Source organism: Podarcis pityusensis, assembly GCF_964106645.2.
Source record: "Podarcis pityusensis genome assembly, chromosome: Z".
Lineage (NCBI taxonomy): Eukaryota > Metazoa > Chordata > Lepidosauria > Squamata > Lacertidae > Podarcis > Podarcis pityusensis.
The window spans coordinates 46,724,391-46,741,451 of record NC_138044.1 but is presented as its reverse complement, the minus strand read 5'-3'; the positions used below and the strand labels follow the sequence as shown (position 1 = coordinate 46,741,451).

Here is a 17,061-nt window from a genome sequence, read left to right as displayed (position 1 = left end):
AGCTCTGTGTTCCAGGACATGAAGTAGTTACTTCTGTGCTCACAGGCAGAATGGCTGACTGGAACATTGGGCATCAGCAGGTGGATCATGACCAGCAGCCGGTTCACAAAAAATGGGCCCACCGCAGTGGCAACTGTGAGAACCCACTGGAGAAAGCAGTGGTCTGCTGCGGTAATTTTACATGCTGCTTTTAATCACATTTTGGGTGGTCAAAAGACTGCTTTAAGTTCACGTACTTAAAACAAGTGCTTTACTTACCTCAAAACATGATGTGCCTGCCTGTTGCACTCGGGGGCCCTTTTTGCTCATTCTGCTGTTTGCAGACCACAATGTCTGCCCCAAAGTCTTACTCTGATGGCGCCATTTAGGGAAAGCTGGCGACAGACTGTGGAGAGGAGAAAAGCTTGCTCTATAGAGATAAAAATATTAAACATTAAAAATATTTCTGTACCTCGGGTTACAGACGCTTCAGGTTACAGATGCTTCAGGTTACAGACTCCGCTAACCCATAAATAGTACCTCGGGTTAAGAACTTTGCTTCAGGATGAGAACAGAAATCGTGCTCCAGCAGCGCAACGGCAGCAGGAGGCCCCATTAGCTAAAGTGGTGCTTCAGGTTAAGAACAGTTTCAGGTTAAGAATGGACCTCCAGAATGAATTAAGTTCTTAATCCGTTGTACCACTGTACTATGCTTCTATCCCGTGCAAGATGAGAGGAGGGATGGGGGAGCAATTTGATTCAGTTTGCATATAAAGGCCAACCTTTACAATTTACACTTTCTGAGACAATATGTGAAGAGGATCACAGCCGCCCTTTGAAATCTGAATTTTATGACGCAGTTCTCCAGCCCAGGTATGTCTATTGAAGTGCACATTTAAAATGCATATATTAGAAAAGAAAAGAAAACATTCAAGAATGCATTATATGTGGGGATATTGCTGTTCAAAAAATGTGTACATTAAGCACATTAAGTTGCATACAAAAACTGTGCCTGTTTGGGGAAATTCACACTAAAATTTTGATGGATTATCACGAGGACCTTTAAAAATAAATAAATTTGCAAACTGATTTAGAGACGTGTAGAAGTAAATGTAGGATTGGAAACACAGGAAACTGAAATCCCTAATTCAGGGAGGTTTATAAACATTGCTTATACATAATGGTGGTACAAAACAAAATGAGATGGTACAATAGGGGGACATTTCTCTGAAATAAACCAGCCACTTTCAATAGCCTGAATAAAGACTAGGAATGGATCTGTCACTTTCAGTTCTCCTGCTTTCACATTTTCCATTCTTAAAATCATATTTCTGCAGCAATTTGCAATTTGTTTTTGTTTTTTTAATCCTCATGAAAGTTCACCAGCATTTTAGGGTGAATTTATCTGAAAACACATTTTTGTATGCAATTTTGACTAATGTACACATTTTAGCAAGCAATTTTTCCCTATATAATGAAATGTCAGTATGTTATTTTCACTAACATCTGTATTTTTCCTGCACACTTATATTTTAAGCATTGGTTTGTCAGAGAATTGTGTCATAAATTTCAGAGAAGTACGAATTTCAAAGGCTGGTTGTGTGTCAGAAAGTGTGGATTAGGCAGGTTCACCATTAAATATGTACTGAACTGAATTTCTTCCACCATCCCTAGTGAAGAGGTATATGTTTAGCCAGTGGCATACCATGGGTTGGCAGCATCCGGGGCAAGGCAATGATCACTCCCTCTAACCTCCTTACGGCATTGCGTGGTAGGCAACAGGTGGACCTTGCTGTACACCTTGGCCAGCCATTCCTCATGGAGGTTCCATGCCAGTTGCCACATTCACCCTCTTCGCTTGGCAAGATCTCAGGTGGGGGGAGTGGTGGTGGAGTTCCTGTCACGGAGGGTGACAGAGAACAGGCTGAGACGCCAAGCGAAGCCCTTCCTGCCTGTCTGCCTCTCCTTGGCCACACAGTGTGAGGATGGGCACTGGCAGGTCCCGGTTGAGTGGGTGACTGTCCTCTCCATTGCTTCCACCATGGCGTGTGCACCTTGCCTAAAGACACACACCAGGAGAGAGGCCCCAGGGAAGGGCCAGCGTGGGCCAGGGCTGGGCTCTGGCCAGCAGGAGTTCCGCCCAGGAACAAGTGTCCCTTTGCTGGCCGCATGGGGAAGAAGCCACTGCACAGCCCCGAAGGCCCAGCCCGGGCAAAGCTCATGTTCCCATGGCTCCAGAAGGTGGCAGCCACGTGGTCTTGGTGACAGAGCCTGTCATGGGAGCACCTGGTTAAGCCCCCCTCAGTATTCTTTGCCCGGGGCTATGACCTTCCTTGCCCCCCATGCTACTCCACTGTGTTTAGCTCCCAAGTCATTTAGGACTTGATAAATGAATCAACCTCTCTACCCCTTTCAAAAGACATTCTGTTCTCTTACTGAATTTGCTCAGGAACAACTAATGAGGGATCACCTGGTATAAAATCTAACAAATCATTCCTCAAAACCTACGTATAAAAAAAAGGCTGCAGATTGTTGATGAGGCAGGACTTCTCTTTGCAGAAGCCATACTAATTCTTCTGCAATAAGACAATAATGTTCTTCAACATGCTTAACAATTTTATCTTTAATAATGTGGTTGGCATCTGTCTGTCTCAGGAGACAATTGAGGAGCGCGTCTTTGCAGTGAAGTCAAACTAATTTTTTAATAATACTTCCCAACCATTTAATAGGGGTTAAGCTACTTAACCAGCCAGCAATGTTTCTCTTTTTCTTTTAAAAACGGCGTTGTGCTGGCTACCTTCCAAGTGCAGCCCTCTAATATTGATACCAATTTATTTATTGGTTTAATGCATTTATATCCTACCTTTCCCCCCGAAGGAGCTCCAGGTGGGACCCTCCCAGATAGGCTAAGCTAAGTGACTGGCCCAAGGTCACCCAATGAGCTTCATGGCTGAGTTGGGATTTGAACCCTTGTCTCCCAGGGTCTAGTCCAGCCCTGTAGGTACGGTTCCCATACCACATGATTAGAAAATCAGCAGTTTATATTTGGGTTAAGAACTCTTGAATAGATGCCATCTGGGCTCTGTGACTTTTTTTACTTTTAATCTGTCTCTGAGCCGTTAAATTCCATCCTTTGTCATCTTTGTCTACCTCAGGTCTTTAGACATCCTTCCTAAACATATATATATATCAGTTGAGGTGGGCGGTGTGAAAATCTTCCATAGTGAAGAAAAACTCGAAGAATTCATTCAGTTTCTCTGCAACCTCCTTATCTTCCTTGAGCATGCCTTTCACTCCTTTGTCATGTAACAGTCCAACTGCCTCCCTGAATGATTTCCTGTTTTTCACATATTTAAATAAATGTTTAGTGGTGGTCATTAAAAAAAGAAAAAGAAAAGAATGCTCCTCAAATTCTTTTGTTAGTTTGTTTGCCTCCTACACATCTGGGCAAGTCTAAAATCCGCAGTGCAGGCAATTATCCTCTTGGGGCCCCCCAAAATGTGTGGCCAAGCTTTTGAGTTCTCCAAAATTCTTTATCAGGCTGGCTGTTGAGCAAAGCAGGATTTTTGCTTATTTTTATTTTTGGCAGGTGGGGTGGGGGGTGGGAGGTGGGAGGAAGAAACTGTCATGGTGTTATAGCCATAAAGCCCTCAATAGCTTAGGGTACCTAAAGGACCATTTTTTTACAACAATCCAATTCTGTCTTCATTCCTTGCTTTGACTGGTGGTGAGTTGTGGAGAACTTGAAAGCATCCTCATTATTTTGTTGGCCCTTAGCAAGGAACTGCCCTACTATGGATTTCCCCCCATTCTTCTTATGTGCTAAATATGACTACTTCGGTTTCTTTTAATTTCTGCAAGGCTCCAGTTTTCTGATGGAAGCTTTCTCCTTGCCTTCAAGCACATTGTCATCCTTTTGGATTTGATGGGATATTTCCTAATCTGTGGTTTACACAGGGGCGGCAGATCCTGATGTAGATCATTATTCCCCGCTTGTTACTGATGTAGATCTTCACTTGCCCCTTCTTCCCTGACAGGGAGAGGGGGCACCACTTTGTGGTTAGCCTCAGGTGCCAAAATGTCTTGGGCCGGCTGTGCCCCTGCCATACAGAAACATAGGTGCCCTGATAGCTCACACTCACCCTTAATCCAACCCTCATAAGGGTTTTGACTGTTTAAGAAAGAGAGAGAAACCCACTTCCTTTTCAGGATTTCAGTATAAACTCAAATGATTGCAGATTCATCATGAACAAGCTATGGCCATAACCGAACGGACTCTTCCCTTTCCAGATAAATTTTGAAATATCTTTTTGCCATTGTTTACAGCAGGCTGCATTACTTATCACAGGAATTGTCTGAAACAAGAACAACATTTTTGGCAATACATTCATCTTAATTGCCGCAATTCTTCCTAGTAATGATAAATTCATTCTACCCCTAATTTTTGATTCCTTTTTATTTCATTCCAATATTTCTCATAATTGTCCTTATAGATATTAACATTCCTAGTAGAGAGCCAAATTCCCAAATATTTAGCTCTTTTGTGAATCTCTGTCTCTGTAATTTGAGTTAACTCTTTCTTATCTTTTTCTAATAATTTAGTCTTGTTTTTGTTTATTTTAAAACCAGCAACTTGCCCAAACTCCTGCACAGGGAGAGAATTTTTTGGTTTTTCCACTGTAATAATCAGGTCATCAGCATATGCTCTCAGTTTATATGAGTTTTTCCCTACCTTAATTCCTTTAGTATTTTCTTCTGCTCTTATATTTCTCGCCAAGGCCTCGAGGACTAAAATAAAAAGCAATGGTGATAGCGGACATCCTTGTCTTGTTGCCTTTTGTATTTTACATTCATCCGTCACCACCTGATTGACAATTAATTGCGCTTTTTGATCTGAATATATTGCCTGTATTCCTTTTATGAAATTTTCTCCAGAATCCATTATTTCAAGAACTTTTTTCATAAATTCCCAATAGACATTGTCAAAGGCCTTTTCTGCATCTATAAGCATAATTGCTGCTTGTTTTTCATTTCTCACTTCCAGGTATTCTAAAATATCAATATTTCTCATGTTATCTTTCATTTGTCTCCCTGGAAGAAATCCTGCTTGATCATGATGAATGTATTCTTTCAAGATTATTTTCATCCTGTTAACCATTATATGTGCAAACAATTTATAGTCCTTATTTAATAATGAAATTGGCCTATAATTTTTATTTAAGTTGGATCTGCCTCTTGTTTAGGAATTAATGTTATATATGCCTCTTTCCATGTCTCTGGGACCTTACCAGGTCTTAAAATTTCATCTTTACTTCATGTAATGGTATTGATAATTGTTTATATAATATATGATAACATTTAGCTGATAGTCCATCTGGTTCTGGCAATTTCCCAGTCGGGTGTCACATTTTTATAACACACTTTTAACATTATAACTGCCCAGTGTATATCAGTCTCATGTCTGAAATTAGGGTGTGAAGCCACTGTAATTTACGCAGATATCTTGCCCACTATAAGCATTTCCCACCTTTGCCAAATGACCCTCCCCTCCATTAACAGGTGTTACCTAGAGGCATTTCCATTGTGAAATCACTTCAAATTTGGTTGGCGCTATTAATTCACATTATGTTTTAGGGGGACAACTGTGGTTCAGTGCACTGCTTTGCATGCAAAAGGTCTCAGGGTCTGGGTAGCAGCCGTGTTGCTGATCACCAGATTTTGGAAGAGGCTGGAAGGGGCAACTCTTGTGTCATGGTACTGAAAGGTGTGGCAGTTTGCTTTAAAAGAAAAGCTTAAGAATAAGCTAAAAATGGCACGGGAGTGGTAGAAGCTAAAAAAAGCCACAGACAAATTCTTGGCAGAATGGTACTGTTTTATTAAACATGAACAAGACAGACAACAGAGGACTTCCTACAACATGTGAAATCCTTTGGCTGGTTTGATTTGTGAGATTGTGCTATTTTTATTTCATTGTGTTGGATTGGATAATCTGGACTCTCTTTTTTGTGTTCTACATAATGGCTTCATTCTGTGCCATATCATAGTTGCTAAGGGGGAAGGACTATTTATTTTGTTGTATATGTGTTGTTGTTTAAGCTGTAAGAAGAAAAGCAATTATCAGCACCTCCAGATAAATGCTGGAAATGTCCCGTGCCTGGAATCCTGGAGAACTGATTGCAGCTAGATCAGGGATGGGAATCTTTGCTGGCTTCTTATCTTACCAGATTCTTATGTCCCCACCCCTTCTGGGCCAATGTTAACAGATGGATGGGGCATCCCACCTGTCAGTCACCTGATGCCACTACAGCATCAGGCAATGTTGGACTTTGAAGCTCCAGTTGTCAGGATTTCAAAACAAAGTGTGGGACTGTTCAAAAGCCCTTTTACAAATACCCTGCTGCTCTTGTTGTTGTTGTTGTTGTTGTTTAGTCGTTTAGTCGTGTCCGACTCTTCATGACCCCTGGACCAGAGCACGACAGGCACTCCTTTCTTCCACTACCTCCCGCAGTTTGGTCAAACTCATGCTGGTAGCTTTGAGAACACTGTCCAACCATCTCGTTCTCTGTCGTCCCCTTCTCCTTGTGCCCTTCTCCTTGTCCCGCTGCTCTTAGAACCTAAAAAAAAAAAAGGAGTCTCAAAGAGCTGTATGGTTCTGTTTGCAAAAGGGCTTTCAGACAGCCCTGCACAGGTCTTTGAACATTTGGTTGTCAAAGGTTCAAAGAGCAGATCTGGGACAGAAGGTTTCAATAGGAAATGATTTCCCATCTGGAGCAAGGCAAGGAAATGCACCTACTCTCATGTACAGCCTCATGCGTAGGGTATGTGGGTATGATTTGCCCCAAATGGCCTCACTGGTCAAATGGGCAAGCTCCGTGGGCCCACCCCTGAGCTAAATGGATCAGCATTCCTATGTCCTTGGAACGCGTTCCTTCCCTGAGTCACCGAGGCTAACAGATTAATAACCAAGATAAATTTCTATACATTTGCAGCGAAAGGACAAATTTTATTTTTAAATGCTGTTGGGATCCAACTCCCACCAGCTCCTACTAGCATGGTAATTGATGAGGGATGATAGGCATTGTACCCCAGTGAGGGTCAGAGGTTCCCCATCCATGTTTTAGAGTCTAAAAATTGATGATGCCTGTGTGTGTTGCATCTGGTGCCATCTTCAGCTGCAATCCTATACCTACCAACGTAAAAAGTGCCTTCTGGATCAGGCCAATGGATCATCTAACCCACCACCTTCTTCTCACAGTGACCAACCAGATGCCTGCAGGAAGCTTACAAGCAGGATATAAGCTCAAAAGTGCTCCCCCCTCCTGTGGTTTCCAGAAACTGGTATTCAAAAGCAATACTGCTTCCATCTGTGGAGGCAGAACATAGCCTAGCCATGGTGGCCATTGATGGCTTTCTCCTCCATTGATCTGTCTAATCCTTTTTCAAATATATAGATAGATAATTTATTATGGTCGGAGACCAGCTTATAAAACACACTTGGGGGTACAATCCCAGAAGGAAAGCAAACGTTTAAAACAATGTACAACAATAAATTTAAAATTTATAAATGAGATAAGCGTATAGACACTTAAAACTTTAAGATAAACTACTGCAGAGAGCTGAGTCACCCATGGAACCGAGTTTGAGGATTTTCTTAATGAACTAGTTTGGGTCGGGGGATGGTCTGTGCCTACAGATCTGTACACAGAATCTGGCGACCATCTGGGTCATCTTATGATCTTTGCCTAACAGGAAAAGGTCAAATTTTTGCTTTTCTGGGAGGTCAGCGAGCCTCACCAGCAGGGGATCAATGGTCTTACTACGTGCCTCTTCATAAAAGGGACATCTAAAGAACAAGTGCTCTGGGCTTCCTATCTCCCCCAATGAACAGGCGCAAAGTCTATGAGCATATGGGACTTTTTAAAAGGCTCCTTCCAGGACCGGCGAGGGCAGAGCCAAGCTTCTGGCGAGTGTAAAAGCCCTTCTTGCATTTTTGGATGCAAGAAGGAGAAAGAAGAGATATGCTGCCGGCGCGGCTATGTATATCTTGATTTTTCCAATTTTATAGTTGGGGCACCTTGAGCAGTCCTGTTGTCTCTCGTTGTCTATGATTCTTTGCCTGATCGTAGCTTTTGCCTGGCCCAACCCCAGACTTAGAAGGGCTTGAGGGGCAAAAACCAGTTTCTAAAGGGTGTTCAGGACTGCTGTCTGCCAGCCTGACTGGAACTGGTCACAGAGGATCAGTGGGGCTATTCCTCAGGGGAGCAGATTCAATGTCAGCCATTTTTAGATTGATGTTAGGCAGATATAAGCCTCCACTCTCATCATCCCCGTTTCTAGTCTAACCCATGCATTTGAAACACATGTGGGGACTTGTAGGAGAGCTCTAAAGAGTTTGGATTGAACTCTTTCAAAGAGGGAGAAAGCAGAGGAAGGCAGGCCCAGAAAGGATCAATAAAGGAGCTGTGCCAACATTTTGGCCTTGTATAATTTTAGGGCCATGGGGACAAAAAAGCCCCCTTGTGCTCTGAAAAATTTAAGAGTACAGTTTGCAGTTTTTTCCGCTGAGCTCCCGATGGAGTTTATGTGAAGTTTGTTGGTTCCTGAGACCTGTACCACCATTCCTAGATACTTGTAGTTTGTGAATTGTTCTAATTTATGGCCTTGGAGTTCCCAGCTTCTAAGCTTTGGTTTTCCCCCAAAAGTGAGTATCTTGGTCTTTTGATAGTTGATTTTGAGACATTCAGTTTCATAGTATGCTGCGAGCTTTCTTAGTGCTCTTTTGAGTCCAATGGGGGTTCTAGATAAAATTACCGCATCATCAGCATATAACAGGACCGAGCTTCAGAGGGTGGAGTTCTAAGTCATTGAGTACAGATACTAAACTATTTAAATAGAAATTGAATACTAGAGGGGCCAAAAGGCACCCTTGTCTGGCTCCCTTGAAGGTTTTAATGGGGTCTGTTAGGTGTCCTAGGCGGCTACTCTTAAGAGATGTGTTTGCGTGCAGTGGCTGAATTAAGAGCAGAAGCCTTCTATCTGTACTGGTACCCTGTAGTCTGTCCCAGAGTCTGGTTCTGGTGACTGTATCGAAGGCTGCTTTTAGATCAACGAAGGCAGCGTATAGTGAGGCTTGCCCTCCTGAGTTGTATTTGTCAATGAGATGTTGTAACGTTAGACAGTGATCTGTCGTGGACCTTCCAGGTCTGAAGCCCACTTGTTCTATTGCCAGGATATCATCATTCTCTAGCCATTCTGTAAACTTATTAAGGAGGTGCTTTGAGTAAAGTTAGGGGCACGGGTGGCACTGTGGGTTAAACCACAGAGCCTAGGGCTTGCTGATCAGAAGGTCAGCGGTTCGAATCCCCGCAACAGGGTGAGCTCCCATTGCTCGGTCCCTGCTCCTGCCAACCTAGCAGCTCGAAAGCACGTCAAAGTGCAAGTAGATAAACAGGTGGGAAGGTAAGCGGCGTTTCCGTGCGCTGCTCTGGTTTGCCAGAAGTGGCTTAGTCATGCTGGCCACATGACCCAGAAGCTGTACGCCGGCTCCCTCGGCCAGTAAAGCGAGATGAGCGCCGCAACCCCAGAGTCGGTCACGACTGGACCTAATGGTCAGGGGTCCCTTTACCTTTACTTTTTTTTTTTTAGGGCACGGATAGGCTTGCTGTCTGACAGAATTTTCGGCTGTCAGGGTGACTTTGTAAGCATTTTGCAAGGCTCTCTTGGCCTCAAAACAGGTGTCATCAAACCAGGGTTTATTTGATGTTATTGGTTTAGCTGGCCTTTTCTCTGTGGTATTAAAAAGCTGGGGTTTTAATTGTTGGAGCAGGCTCTCATACTCAGAAATTGGGTCCCCAGAGCCAATTAAAATTGTACGGAGTTTTTCAGAGGTTAGAATCTCCTTCAGTTTGGAGTCAAGTGCGGGGGTCCATTTGACTTGGCAGCCAGGTTGCTCTAATGGGGTGATCTCTGCAGGGTATACTGTTCTCAGGAAAGGCAACTCATTTATAGGAGACACCTGCAGGTGCAAAGGGAAATGGTCCCCCTCTAAGAATGGGAGCACTTTTAAGTTCACTATTTTTGTTAGCAATTCACTATCAGCCAACATATAATCAATTGTGCTGGTTCTTGCCCCTGACATGAATGTATATTCCTGGGGATATTGCCCCTGGTGCAACCATTTAGGATATGAAAACTTAGCTGCCTAGAGAATTTGAAGAGGCAGGCTCCGGCAAAATTTGAATGTTGGTCCTTTGACTGCCTTGGTAGTTGGAACACCTCCGGGCCAGAGACATCAGGGTACCATATTTTATGCCTGTATTTAGTTTCTAAACTGGGGTCATCAGGCCCTAACCTTGCATTTAGGTTGCCCACCAGCAAGACCTTTGCTCCCGGATAATCTGCTGGCAGTAACCTGACATAAGAATCCAGTCTATTCCAGTTACCCTCAATGCCGGTGGAATTTGGGGGAATGTTGTTGTTTAGTCATTTAGTCGTGTCCGACTCTTCATGACCCCTGGACCAGAGCACGCCAGGCACTCCTGTCTTCCACTGCCTCCCGCAGTTTGGTCAAATTCCTGCTGGTAGCTTCGAGAACACTATCCAACCATCTCATCCTCTGTCGTCCCCTTCTCCTTGTGCCCTCAATCTTTCCCAACATCAGGGTCTTTTCCAGGGAGTCTTCTCTTCTCATGAGGTGGCCAAAGTACTGGAGCCTCAGCTTCAGGATCTGTCCTTCCAGTGAGCACTCAGGGCTGATTTCCTTAAGAATGGATGCGTTTGATCTTCTTGCAGTCCATGGGACTCTCAAGAGTCTCCTCCAGCACCAGAATTCAAAAGCATCAATTCTTCGGCGATCAGCCTTCTTTATGGTCCAGCTCTGACTTCCATACATCACTACCGGAGTTGGGGGAATATAAACGTTAATAACACTGGTCAACAACAAATTTGTTGTCTGCGTTTTTTCAGTTGATTTAGGACGAATCTGATGCGCTGAATCCAAAAATCACATTGGTTTTGCTCAATCAGGTCAAGTTTTTGAGCTATGGCCACATGGCATTTTTTAATGCTTTTGTTCACATGTACGCTTGTGTGGAGCATTTTAGAAGAAGTTGGTGGGGGTAAAATGCCATGTCGAATAATTGTTTTGATTGGAAATGATTATTTTAATGACAAGAAGTATTCAGGTCTGATAGTTCTGGGTGATTATGTCAAAAAGGGATCAGTTTGAAGTCATAAAACCTTGAAATCTTCCATAAATTGGTGCGGCAAAGCATAAAGTTGGGGGATCAAAACTAAGTTAATGGGGCAGCCGCCCCACGAAGTATTCTGATCTTCAATCAGCACGTCGTCCTGTAGCTCATTGTGATGAAATTCCAGTGCCTATCTTCGGAGAACTTCCTGACATTAGTGACGAAGATGTCTCCAGTGTTGAAGGACATGAAGAAGAAGAAGTGGTTCTTGAAGATGGTGCTCCACATCCATTTTCCCAAAAGGAGTTGAATGATCTAGTTCGTGACCTCAGCTTGTTAAAAGACTCTGCCGAACTGTTGGCATCCAGATTGAAGGGAAAAAACCTCCTCTCTGACAGTGCTCACATCAGCTTCTTCCACAACAAGCATCAAGAGTACCTCCATTTTTTCTTGGAAGAGAAGGACAGATATTGCGCAACTTCTGCTCAAGCTTGGAGTGCCACAGTACGAACCCAAAGATTGGAGACTGTTCATTGACAGCAGCAAGCGATCACTGAAATGTGTTCTGCTACACAACAGCAACCAGTTTGTCTCTATACCCCTGGCTCACTCGACTACACTGAAGGAGAACTATGAAGCGGTGAAGTATGTGCTGGAGAAAATTGGTTATGATCAGCATAAGTGGTTTATTTGTGTTGACCTGAAGATGGTGAACTTTTTGTTGGGACAACAGTCTGGCTTCACCAAGTACTCATGTTTTCTGTGCATGTGGGATAGTAGGGACCGTGCTCAGCATTACACGAAGAAGGACTGGCCTGTGCGGGAGGAATTGGTGCCTTGCAAAGAAAGGAACGTCATCAACGACCCTCTGGTGGACAGAGACAGAATACTCTTCCCACCGCTGCACATCAAGCTCGGCTTAATCAAGCAGTTCACCAAGGCTCTGGACAAGGATGGTGACTGCTTCACTTATTTGTGCCAGGCTTTTCCAGGATTGACCATGGAGAAGTTGAAAGCTGGCATCTTTGACGGTCCTCAGATCCGTCAGCTCATCAGAGATCCAGAGTTCGGAAAGTCAATGAATGAAGTGGAACTGGAAGTGTGGAAGGCATTTGTTCTGGTAGTGAAGAACTTTCTTGGCAACAATAAGGCCAGAAACTACGCAGAACTTGTCAACAACATGCTGACTGCTTTCAGAAACCTGGGCTGCAACATGAGCGTCAAGATGCACTACCTATTTTCACATATGGACCGGTTTCCTGAGAACCTGGGTTCAATGAGTGATGAGCAGGGGGAGAGATTCCATCAGGACATGAAAGAGATGGAAACCAGGTATCAGGGTCCCTGGGACGCAGTCATGATGGCTGACTACTGTTGGACTCTGAAGAGAGACCTCCCTGCCGCTGAGCATTCCAGGAGTTCCAAGAAACGGAAGTTCAAGCCCTGAAGTTTGAAAAATGGTGAAGCAACATGCAATTTACCTGTACTTTCCTTTATCAATGCCCACCATTCAGTTTACAGTAAACCTGACCCGATGGAGAGAAACGGATGCCATTTCCTGATTCAGCAGTGCAAAAATACCCTAAATCAGTTGTAGAAATCTAGACAACATTCAAAAAGTAAAAAATTGTTGCCCAGTGTAATTAGTAAACTGTAGTTTCCCCAGGATTTGAGTAGGGCCATTGCTAAGTGATTGTGATGGCCTGGGATTCCGAGTCTGAGAGTGAACCGGAGGAATCCCAGCCGGCACAGGAGTCCCCGCCTCCAGGGCCGGCTGAACTGGGGCAAGGCCTAGATGCTGAGGAGCCTGCACCTGTGCCAGATCCTCAGGGGCAGGCATCAGGTGAAACCATTCTGGCCCCAGAAGTGCTGGAGGACTCAGTGTCTACAGGTGAGCCTCCCCTGGGGCCCAGTAACCCTTCGGCCTCTCCTGAACTGCAGAGGCTTAGGGCAGAGAGGCGAAGGGAACTGGTTTCTCCCAGGAGGAGTGCTCGCTTTAAGGCCAGGAGAGGCGGGGCTCCTGGGGGCCGGGACCGCCCCCCAGCCTTAGAAGAAGATAAAGGTCAGGCAGCCCGGTCCCAGGTTGCGGGAGCAACGTCGTTGTGAGTACCTGCGTTTACCCAGACCTAGATCTGCACTCCCAGTGTGCCTGTTCCACGCCCGGCTTCCTGCTTCTACTCTCCGGTGTTCCTGTTCCTCGCCCGGCTGCCCGCTGCTGACCCACCAGTGTTCCTGTTCCCCGCCTGGCTTCCTGCTGCTGCTCTACCAGCGTTCCTGTTCCCCCGCCCGGCTCCCTGTTTCGGACCTCGCGTCTCATCTAGTGACCGTCTACCCTGCTAGTGACTCTGGACTGAACTTCGGCTACGGTATTAGTACCTTTCCCCCTCCCCCGGGACCAGCACAGTGATCTAGGGGGGACAGCTCCTTACAGGTGCTTTTTCAAATACATCAACGTTGTTGGCCATTACTGCCTCCTGTGGAACCAGGGGCCCATTGTGTAACTGGTGAGTAGACCAGCCTTCAAGCCATCCAAATCGGTGGTCATCCTGGCCTCCTGGGAGAGCAAATATGTGCTACATGAAGAAAGACTTCCTTTTGTCTGTCCAGAATCTTCCAAAAGTAAACTTTATTGGATGTCCACAAGGTCTAGTGTTGTGAAAGGAAGAGAAAAGCTTTTCTCTATCCACTTTCTCCATGCTGTGCTTAATTTTTTATAAACTTCCATCATGTTCCCCCTTAGTTGCCTTTCCTCCAAACATAAAAAGCCACAAAACAACCTTTCCTGATTGGGTACTTATTCTGTATGCTTGTTCTATTATTATTATTATTATTATTATTATTATTATTATTATTATTAATGGGTTTTTCTCAGTTTTCTATTTACAGATCATATTTTAACCCTTCTACTATAATCCACATAGACTTCCCCACCCAACTTTCTTTCCATGGCAGTTCAGATACATCTTATTTAGCTACATATCCATTAATTTATCCACCCTATTTTATCCCTTTCCCTATCACTGTTGTTAAAGTTAAATTTAACGTCACATCATTGTAGATATTCCCCAAAGTTCCGCACTCACCCATCACCTGTTTTTCATTTTGAGTTCTTAATTTAGTAGTCATGCTTGCTAATTCTGCGTATTCTGTCAGTTTCTACAATCATTGTTCTTTTCCTGGAATCTCTTTGTTTCCGATTTCTAGCGTACACTATTCTTGCTGCTGATGTTGCATACAAGAATAAGTTGTAGACCTTTTTTTTCCTTTTCCTTTTTTGGTATTTCATCTCTGGGAGTAGTCCCCATTGGTCTCAGTGGGAATCACTTCTGAATAGTCAGGTATAATAAGATGGCACTGTTAGAAGAGATACTCTCTCTTGTGTAAGAGTGAGGAAAGGATGCCTCTTCCAAGACGCTGTCTGCCGCCTGATTTTTCTATAAGAAATTATATGTAAACAACACATTAACATTTAGAAAACCGTATGACTCAGTTGGCTGGGAATGCCTCTTTAGTCAATTTGCAGAGCAATCCTATACAGATTTACTTGGTGGGAGTACGCTGAATTAATTTGGGTGCAATTCTATTACTGGAACTGTTTTACAGGTTGAATTACTTTAAAAGCATTGTATTGTCTTTAAGGGTGCCAACTCACCAGGGCCGAGCCCTTTTGGGGCCCCCAATATTTTTGGGAGGGGCCTGAACCCCCCAGTGTCCCCTAAAACCAGGGAGCAGAGGAGGTCTTCTCCTCCTGCTGGTGCTACTGCTGTTGCAGAGGGGAAGAGGGTCGAAGCAGCCCCCCATGAGTGAGGGTGGCAGCAGCAGGAGGAGCTGCTGGTCAGCTCTGCCCCTGGCTCCTCCCAATGTCCTGACATTGTGCATGATGTTGGCTCCCCAAATCAACCCTTGCAAGCTGGAGCCTCTGATTATCTTCATATATGGAATTGTTTTGATTATTATATTTAGGGAACTGTTTTTAAGCTTGTTTTATTACTGCAGCTATTTTAATTATTTAATTATTTTGTTTTTTATTATTGTAACCTGCCTTGGGATCTTGTGATAAAGGGTGGGTAAGAAATACCAATTAAAATAAAATAAAATGTGTAGGATTGCACACTATGAAATGGTTTTTCAATCAACTCATCTAACTAATGAGTCTTTAGTTCTGCTATGTGGTGGCAAGCTGACTTCTCGTGATCATTCCATCTTCCAGGTTGGAGATGAGATCAGCCTGCGGGAAGATTTTGTGTTCCTCAGAAGACTACAGAAGTGTCGGAAACCACAAGACGGTGATGCAACCCTCCTGGACTGCGCAAAGATATTGAGCAGCTTGCAGGACCTACTACAGGATCAAAAGAGCAAGGTAGAAGAGACATGGGGGAGGGTGATTATTGGAACTGGTAGAGCAGAAGGCAGGAATGCCAACAGGAAGTGGAACCAGAGCCAGCCTCTTCCTGTCTGAGTTCTGCAAGGAGAATGTTGCGTACCCTCCAACACACTGAAGGCAAAAACTGGTGCGCCATCTTCCCATTTTTTCTCATGAAAGGATAGTGGCCATTTTTGGCACTATGATCTCATGTGATTTCATGCAGAAATTTCTCATTGAAGAAAGCCACTAAAATTGTGTGTTTTGGGGTGCTATGTTAAGGTTACCAAACGTCCCCATTTCCCGGGGACAGTCCCCAGATTTACAAATCAGTCCCCTGACAAAATCCATCTGTTTAGTAGGAAGTTGAAAAATGTCCCCAGATTCATTGGGAAAAAATCTGGTAACCTTCTGCTCTGTGAGATCACAGCCCTGAAAAAGCGTTTTTTGGGAGGAAATTGCAGTTCGAAATGGCCACCGTCCTCTTGAAATATAAAATGGGATGCCCTGGTTTTTCCAGGACACTTGCATGGTAGGAACACTGAGACTGTGGAGGAAGAAACTGGTGAGCAGGGCTGGTTTTTATGCAAGAAGACAGGCAGGAGGGGGGAAGAATGAGGTTGGTGGGGCAGTGCCTTGTTCACCCTAGTGAATCAGCCTCCACAGGGTTAAAGCCTGTCCAGGACTGGTCTAGTTGATTTTGATAGGTAACAATCTCTGCAAAATGAGACTGACCCTCCCTCTTTATTTGTGAAAGCTAGTGACTTCTCATTTTTTTAAAAAGATAAGAGAACCCCTGGACGGTTAAGTCCAGTCAAAGGTGACTATGGGGTGTGGCACTCATCTCTGGTTTCAGGCCAAGGGAGCTGGCGTTTGTCCGCAGACAGCTTTCCAGGTCATGTGGCCAGCATGACTAAACCGCTTCTGGCACAAAGGGACACCATGACAGAAGCCAGAGTGCACGGAAACACCATTTACCTTCCTGTCGCTGCAGTACCTATTTATCTATTTGCACTTAGACGTGCTTTCAAACTGCTAGGTTGGCAGGTGCTGGGACAGAGCAACGGGAGCTCACCCCGTCCCAGGGATTCAAACCGCCGACCTTCTGATTGGCAAGCCCAAGAGGCTCAGTCCTTTAGACCACAGTGCCACCTGTGTCCCTTTAACCCCCCCCCCACCTTTTTAGTTGCAATCCATGAAGGCATGTGCTGTAATAAATGTGTCAGGTGTTGCAAGCCTGTTTCTTTCCCTTGCAAGAGACTAACCTGGCTACCCATTCAGCAATTTTAGCATCTTTGGGTTGCTCTTCTTCACCAGGGCTAGGGAACCTTTTTCAGCCCAAGGGCCACATTCCCTTTTGGATAGCCTTTTGAGGGCCACATGCCAGTGATGGGCAAGCCTAAGGGCAAAAGTAAGCTGAGCAATGAACGCAGATTTTGCTTTTGAGCAGTAGTGCTATATACACTCACACAGAGATATTCTCTGCCCAGGCAAGCAAGAGGCATTATCAGAGTTCAAGGACACAGACCA

At 44.4% G+C, this 17,061-nt stretch overlaps 2 protein-coding genes across 2 annotated transcripts in view; one reads left to right on the top strand and one right to left on the bottom strand.

The window, feature by feature from the left end:
- The window catches only part of ARHGEF6 (Rac/Cdc42 guanine nucleotide exchange factor 6), a 373,875-nt gene that overhangs the window by 272,909 nt on the left and 83,905 nt on the right, over positions 1-17,061 (bottom strand). The window lies entirely within an intron of this gene.
- Positions 1-17,061, top strand: part of CD40LG (CD40 ligand) — a 34,451-nt gene that overhangs the window by 10,078 nt on the left and 7,312 nt on the right. Inside the window, exon 2 of the mRNA XM_080990123.1 lies at positions 15,379-15,528. Within this exon, the coding sequence (XP_080846249.1) occupies positions 15,379-15,528 (150 nt within the window). The remainder of the gene's footprint in view (positions 1-15,378; positions 15,529-17,061) is intronic.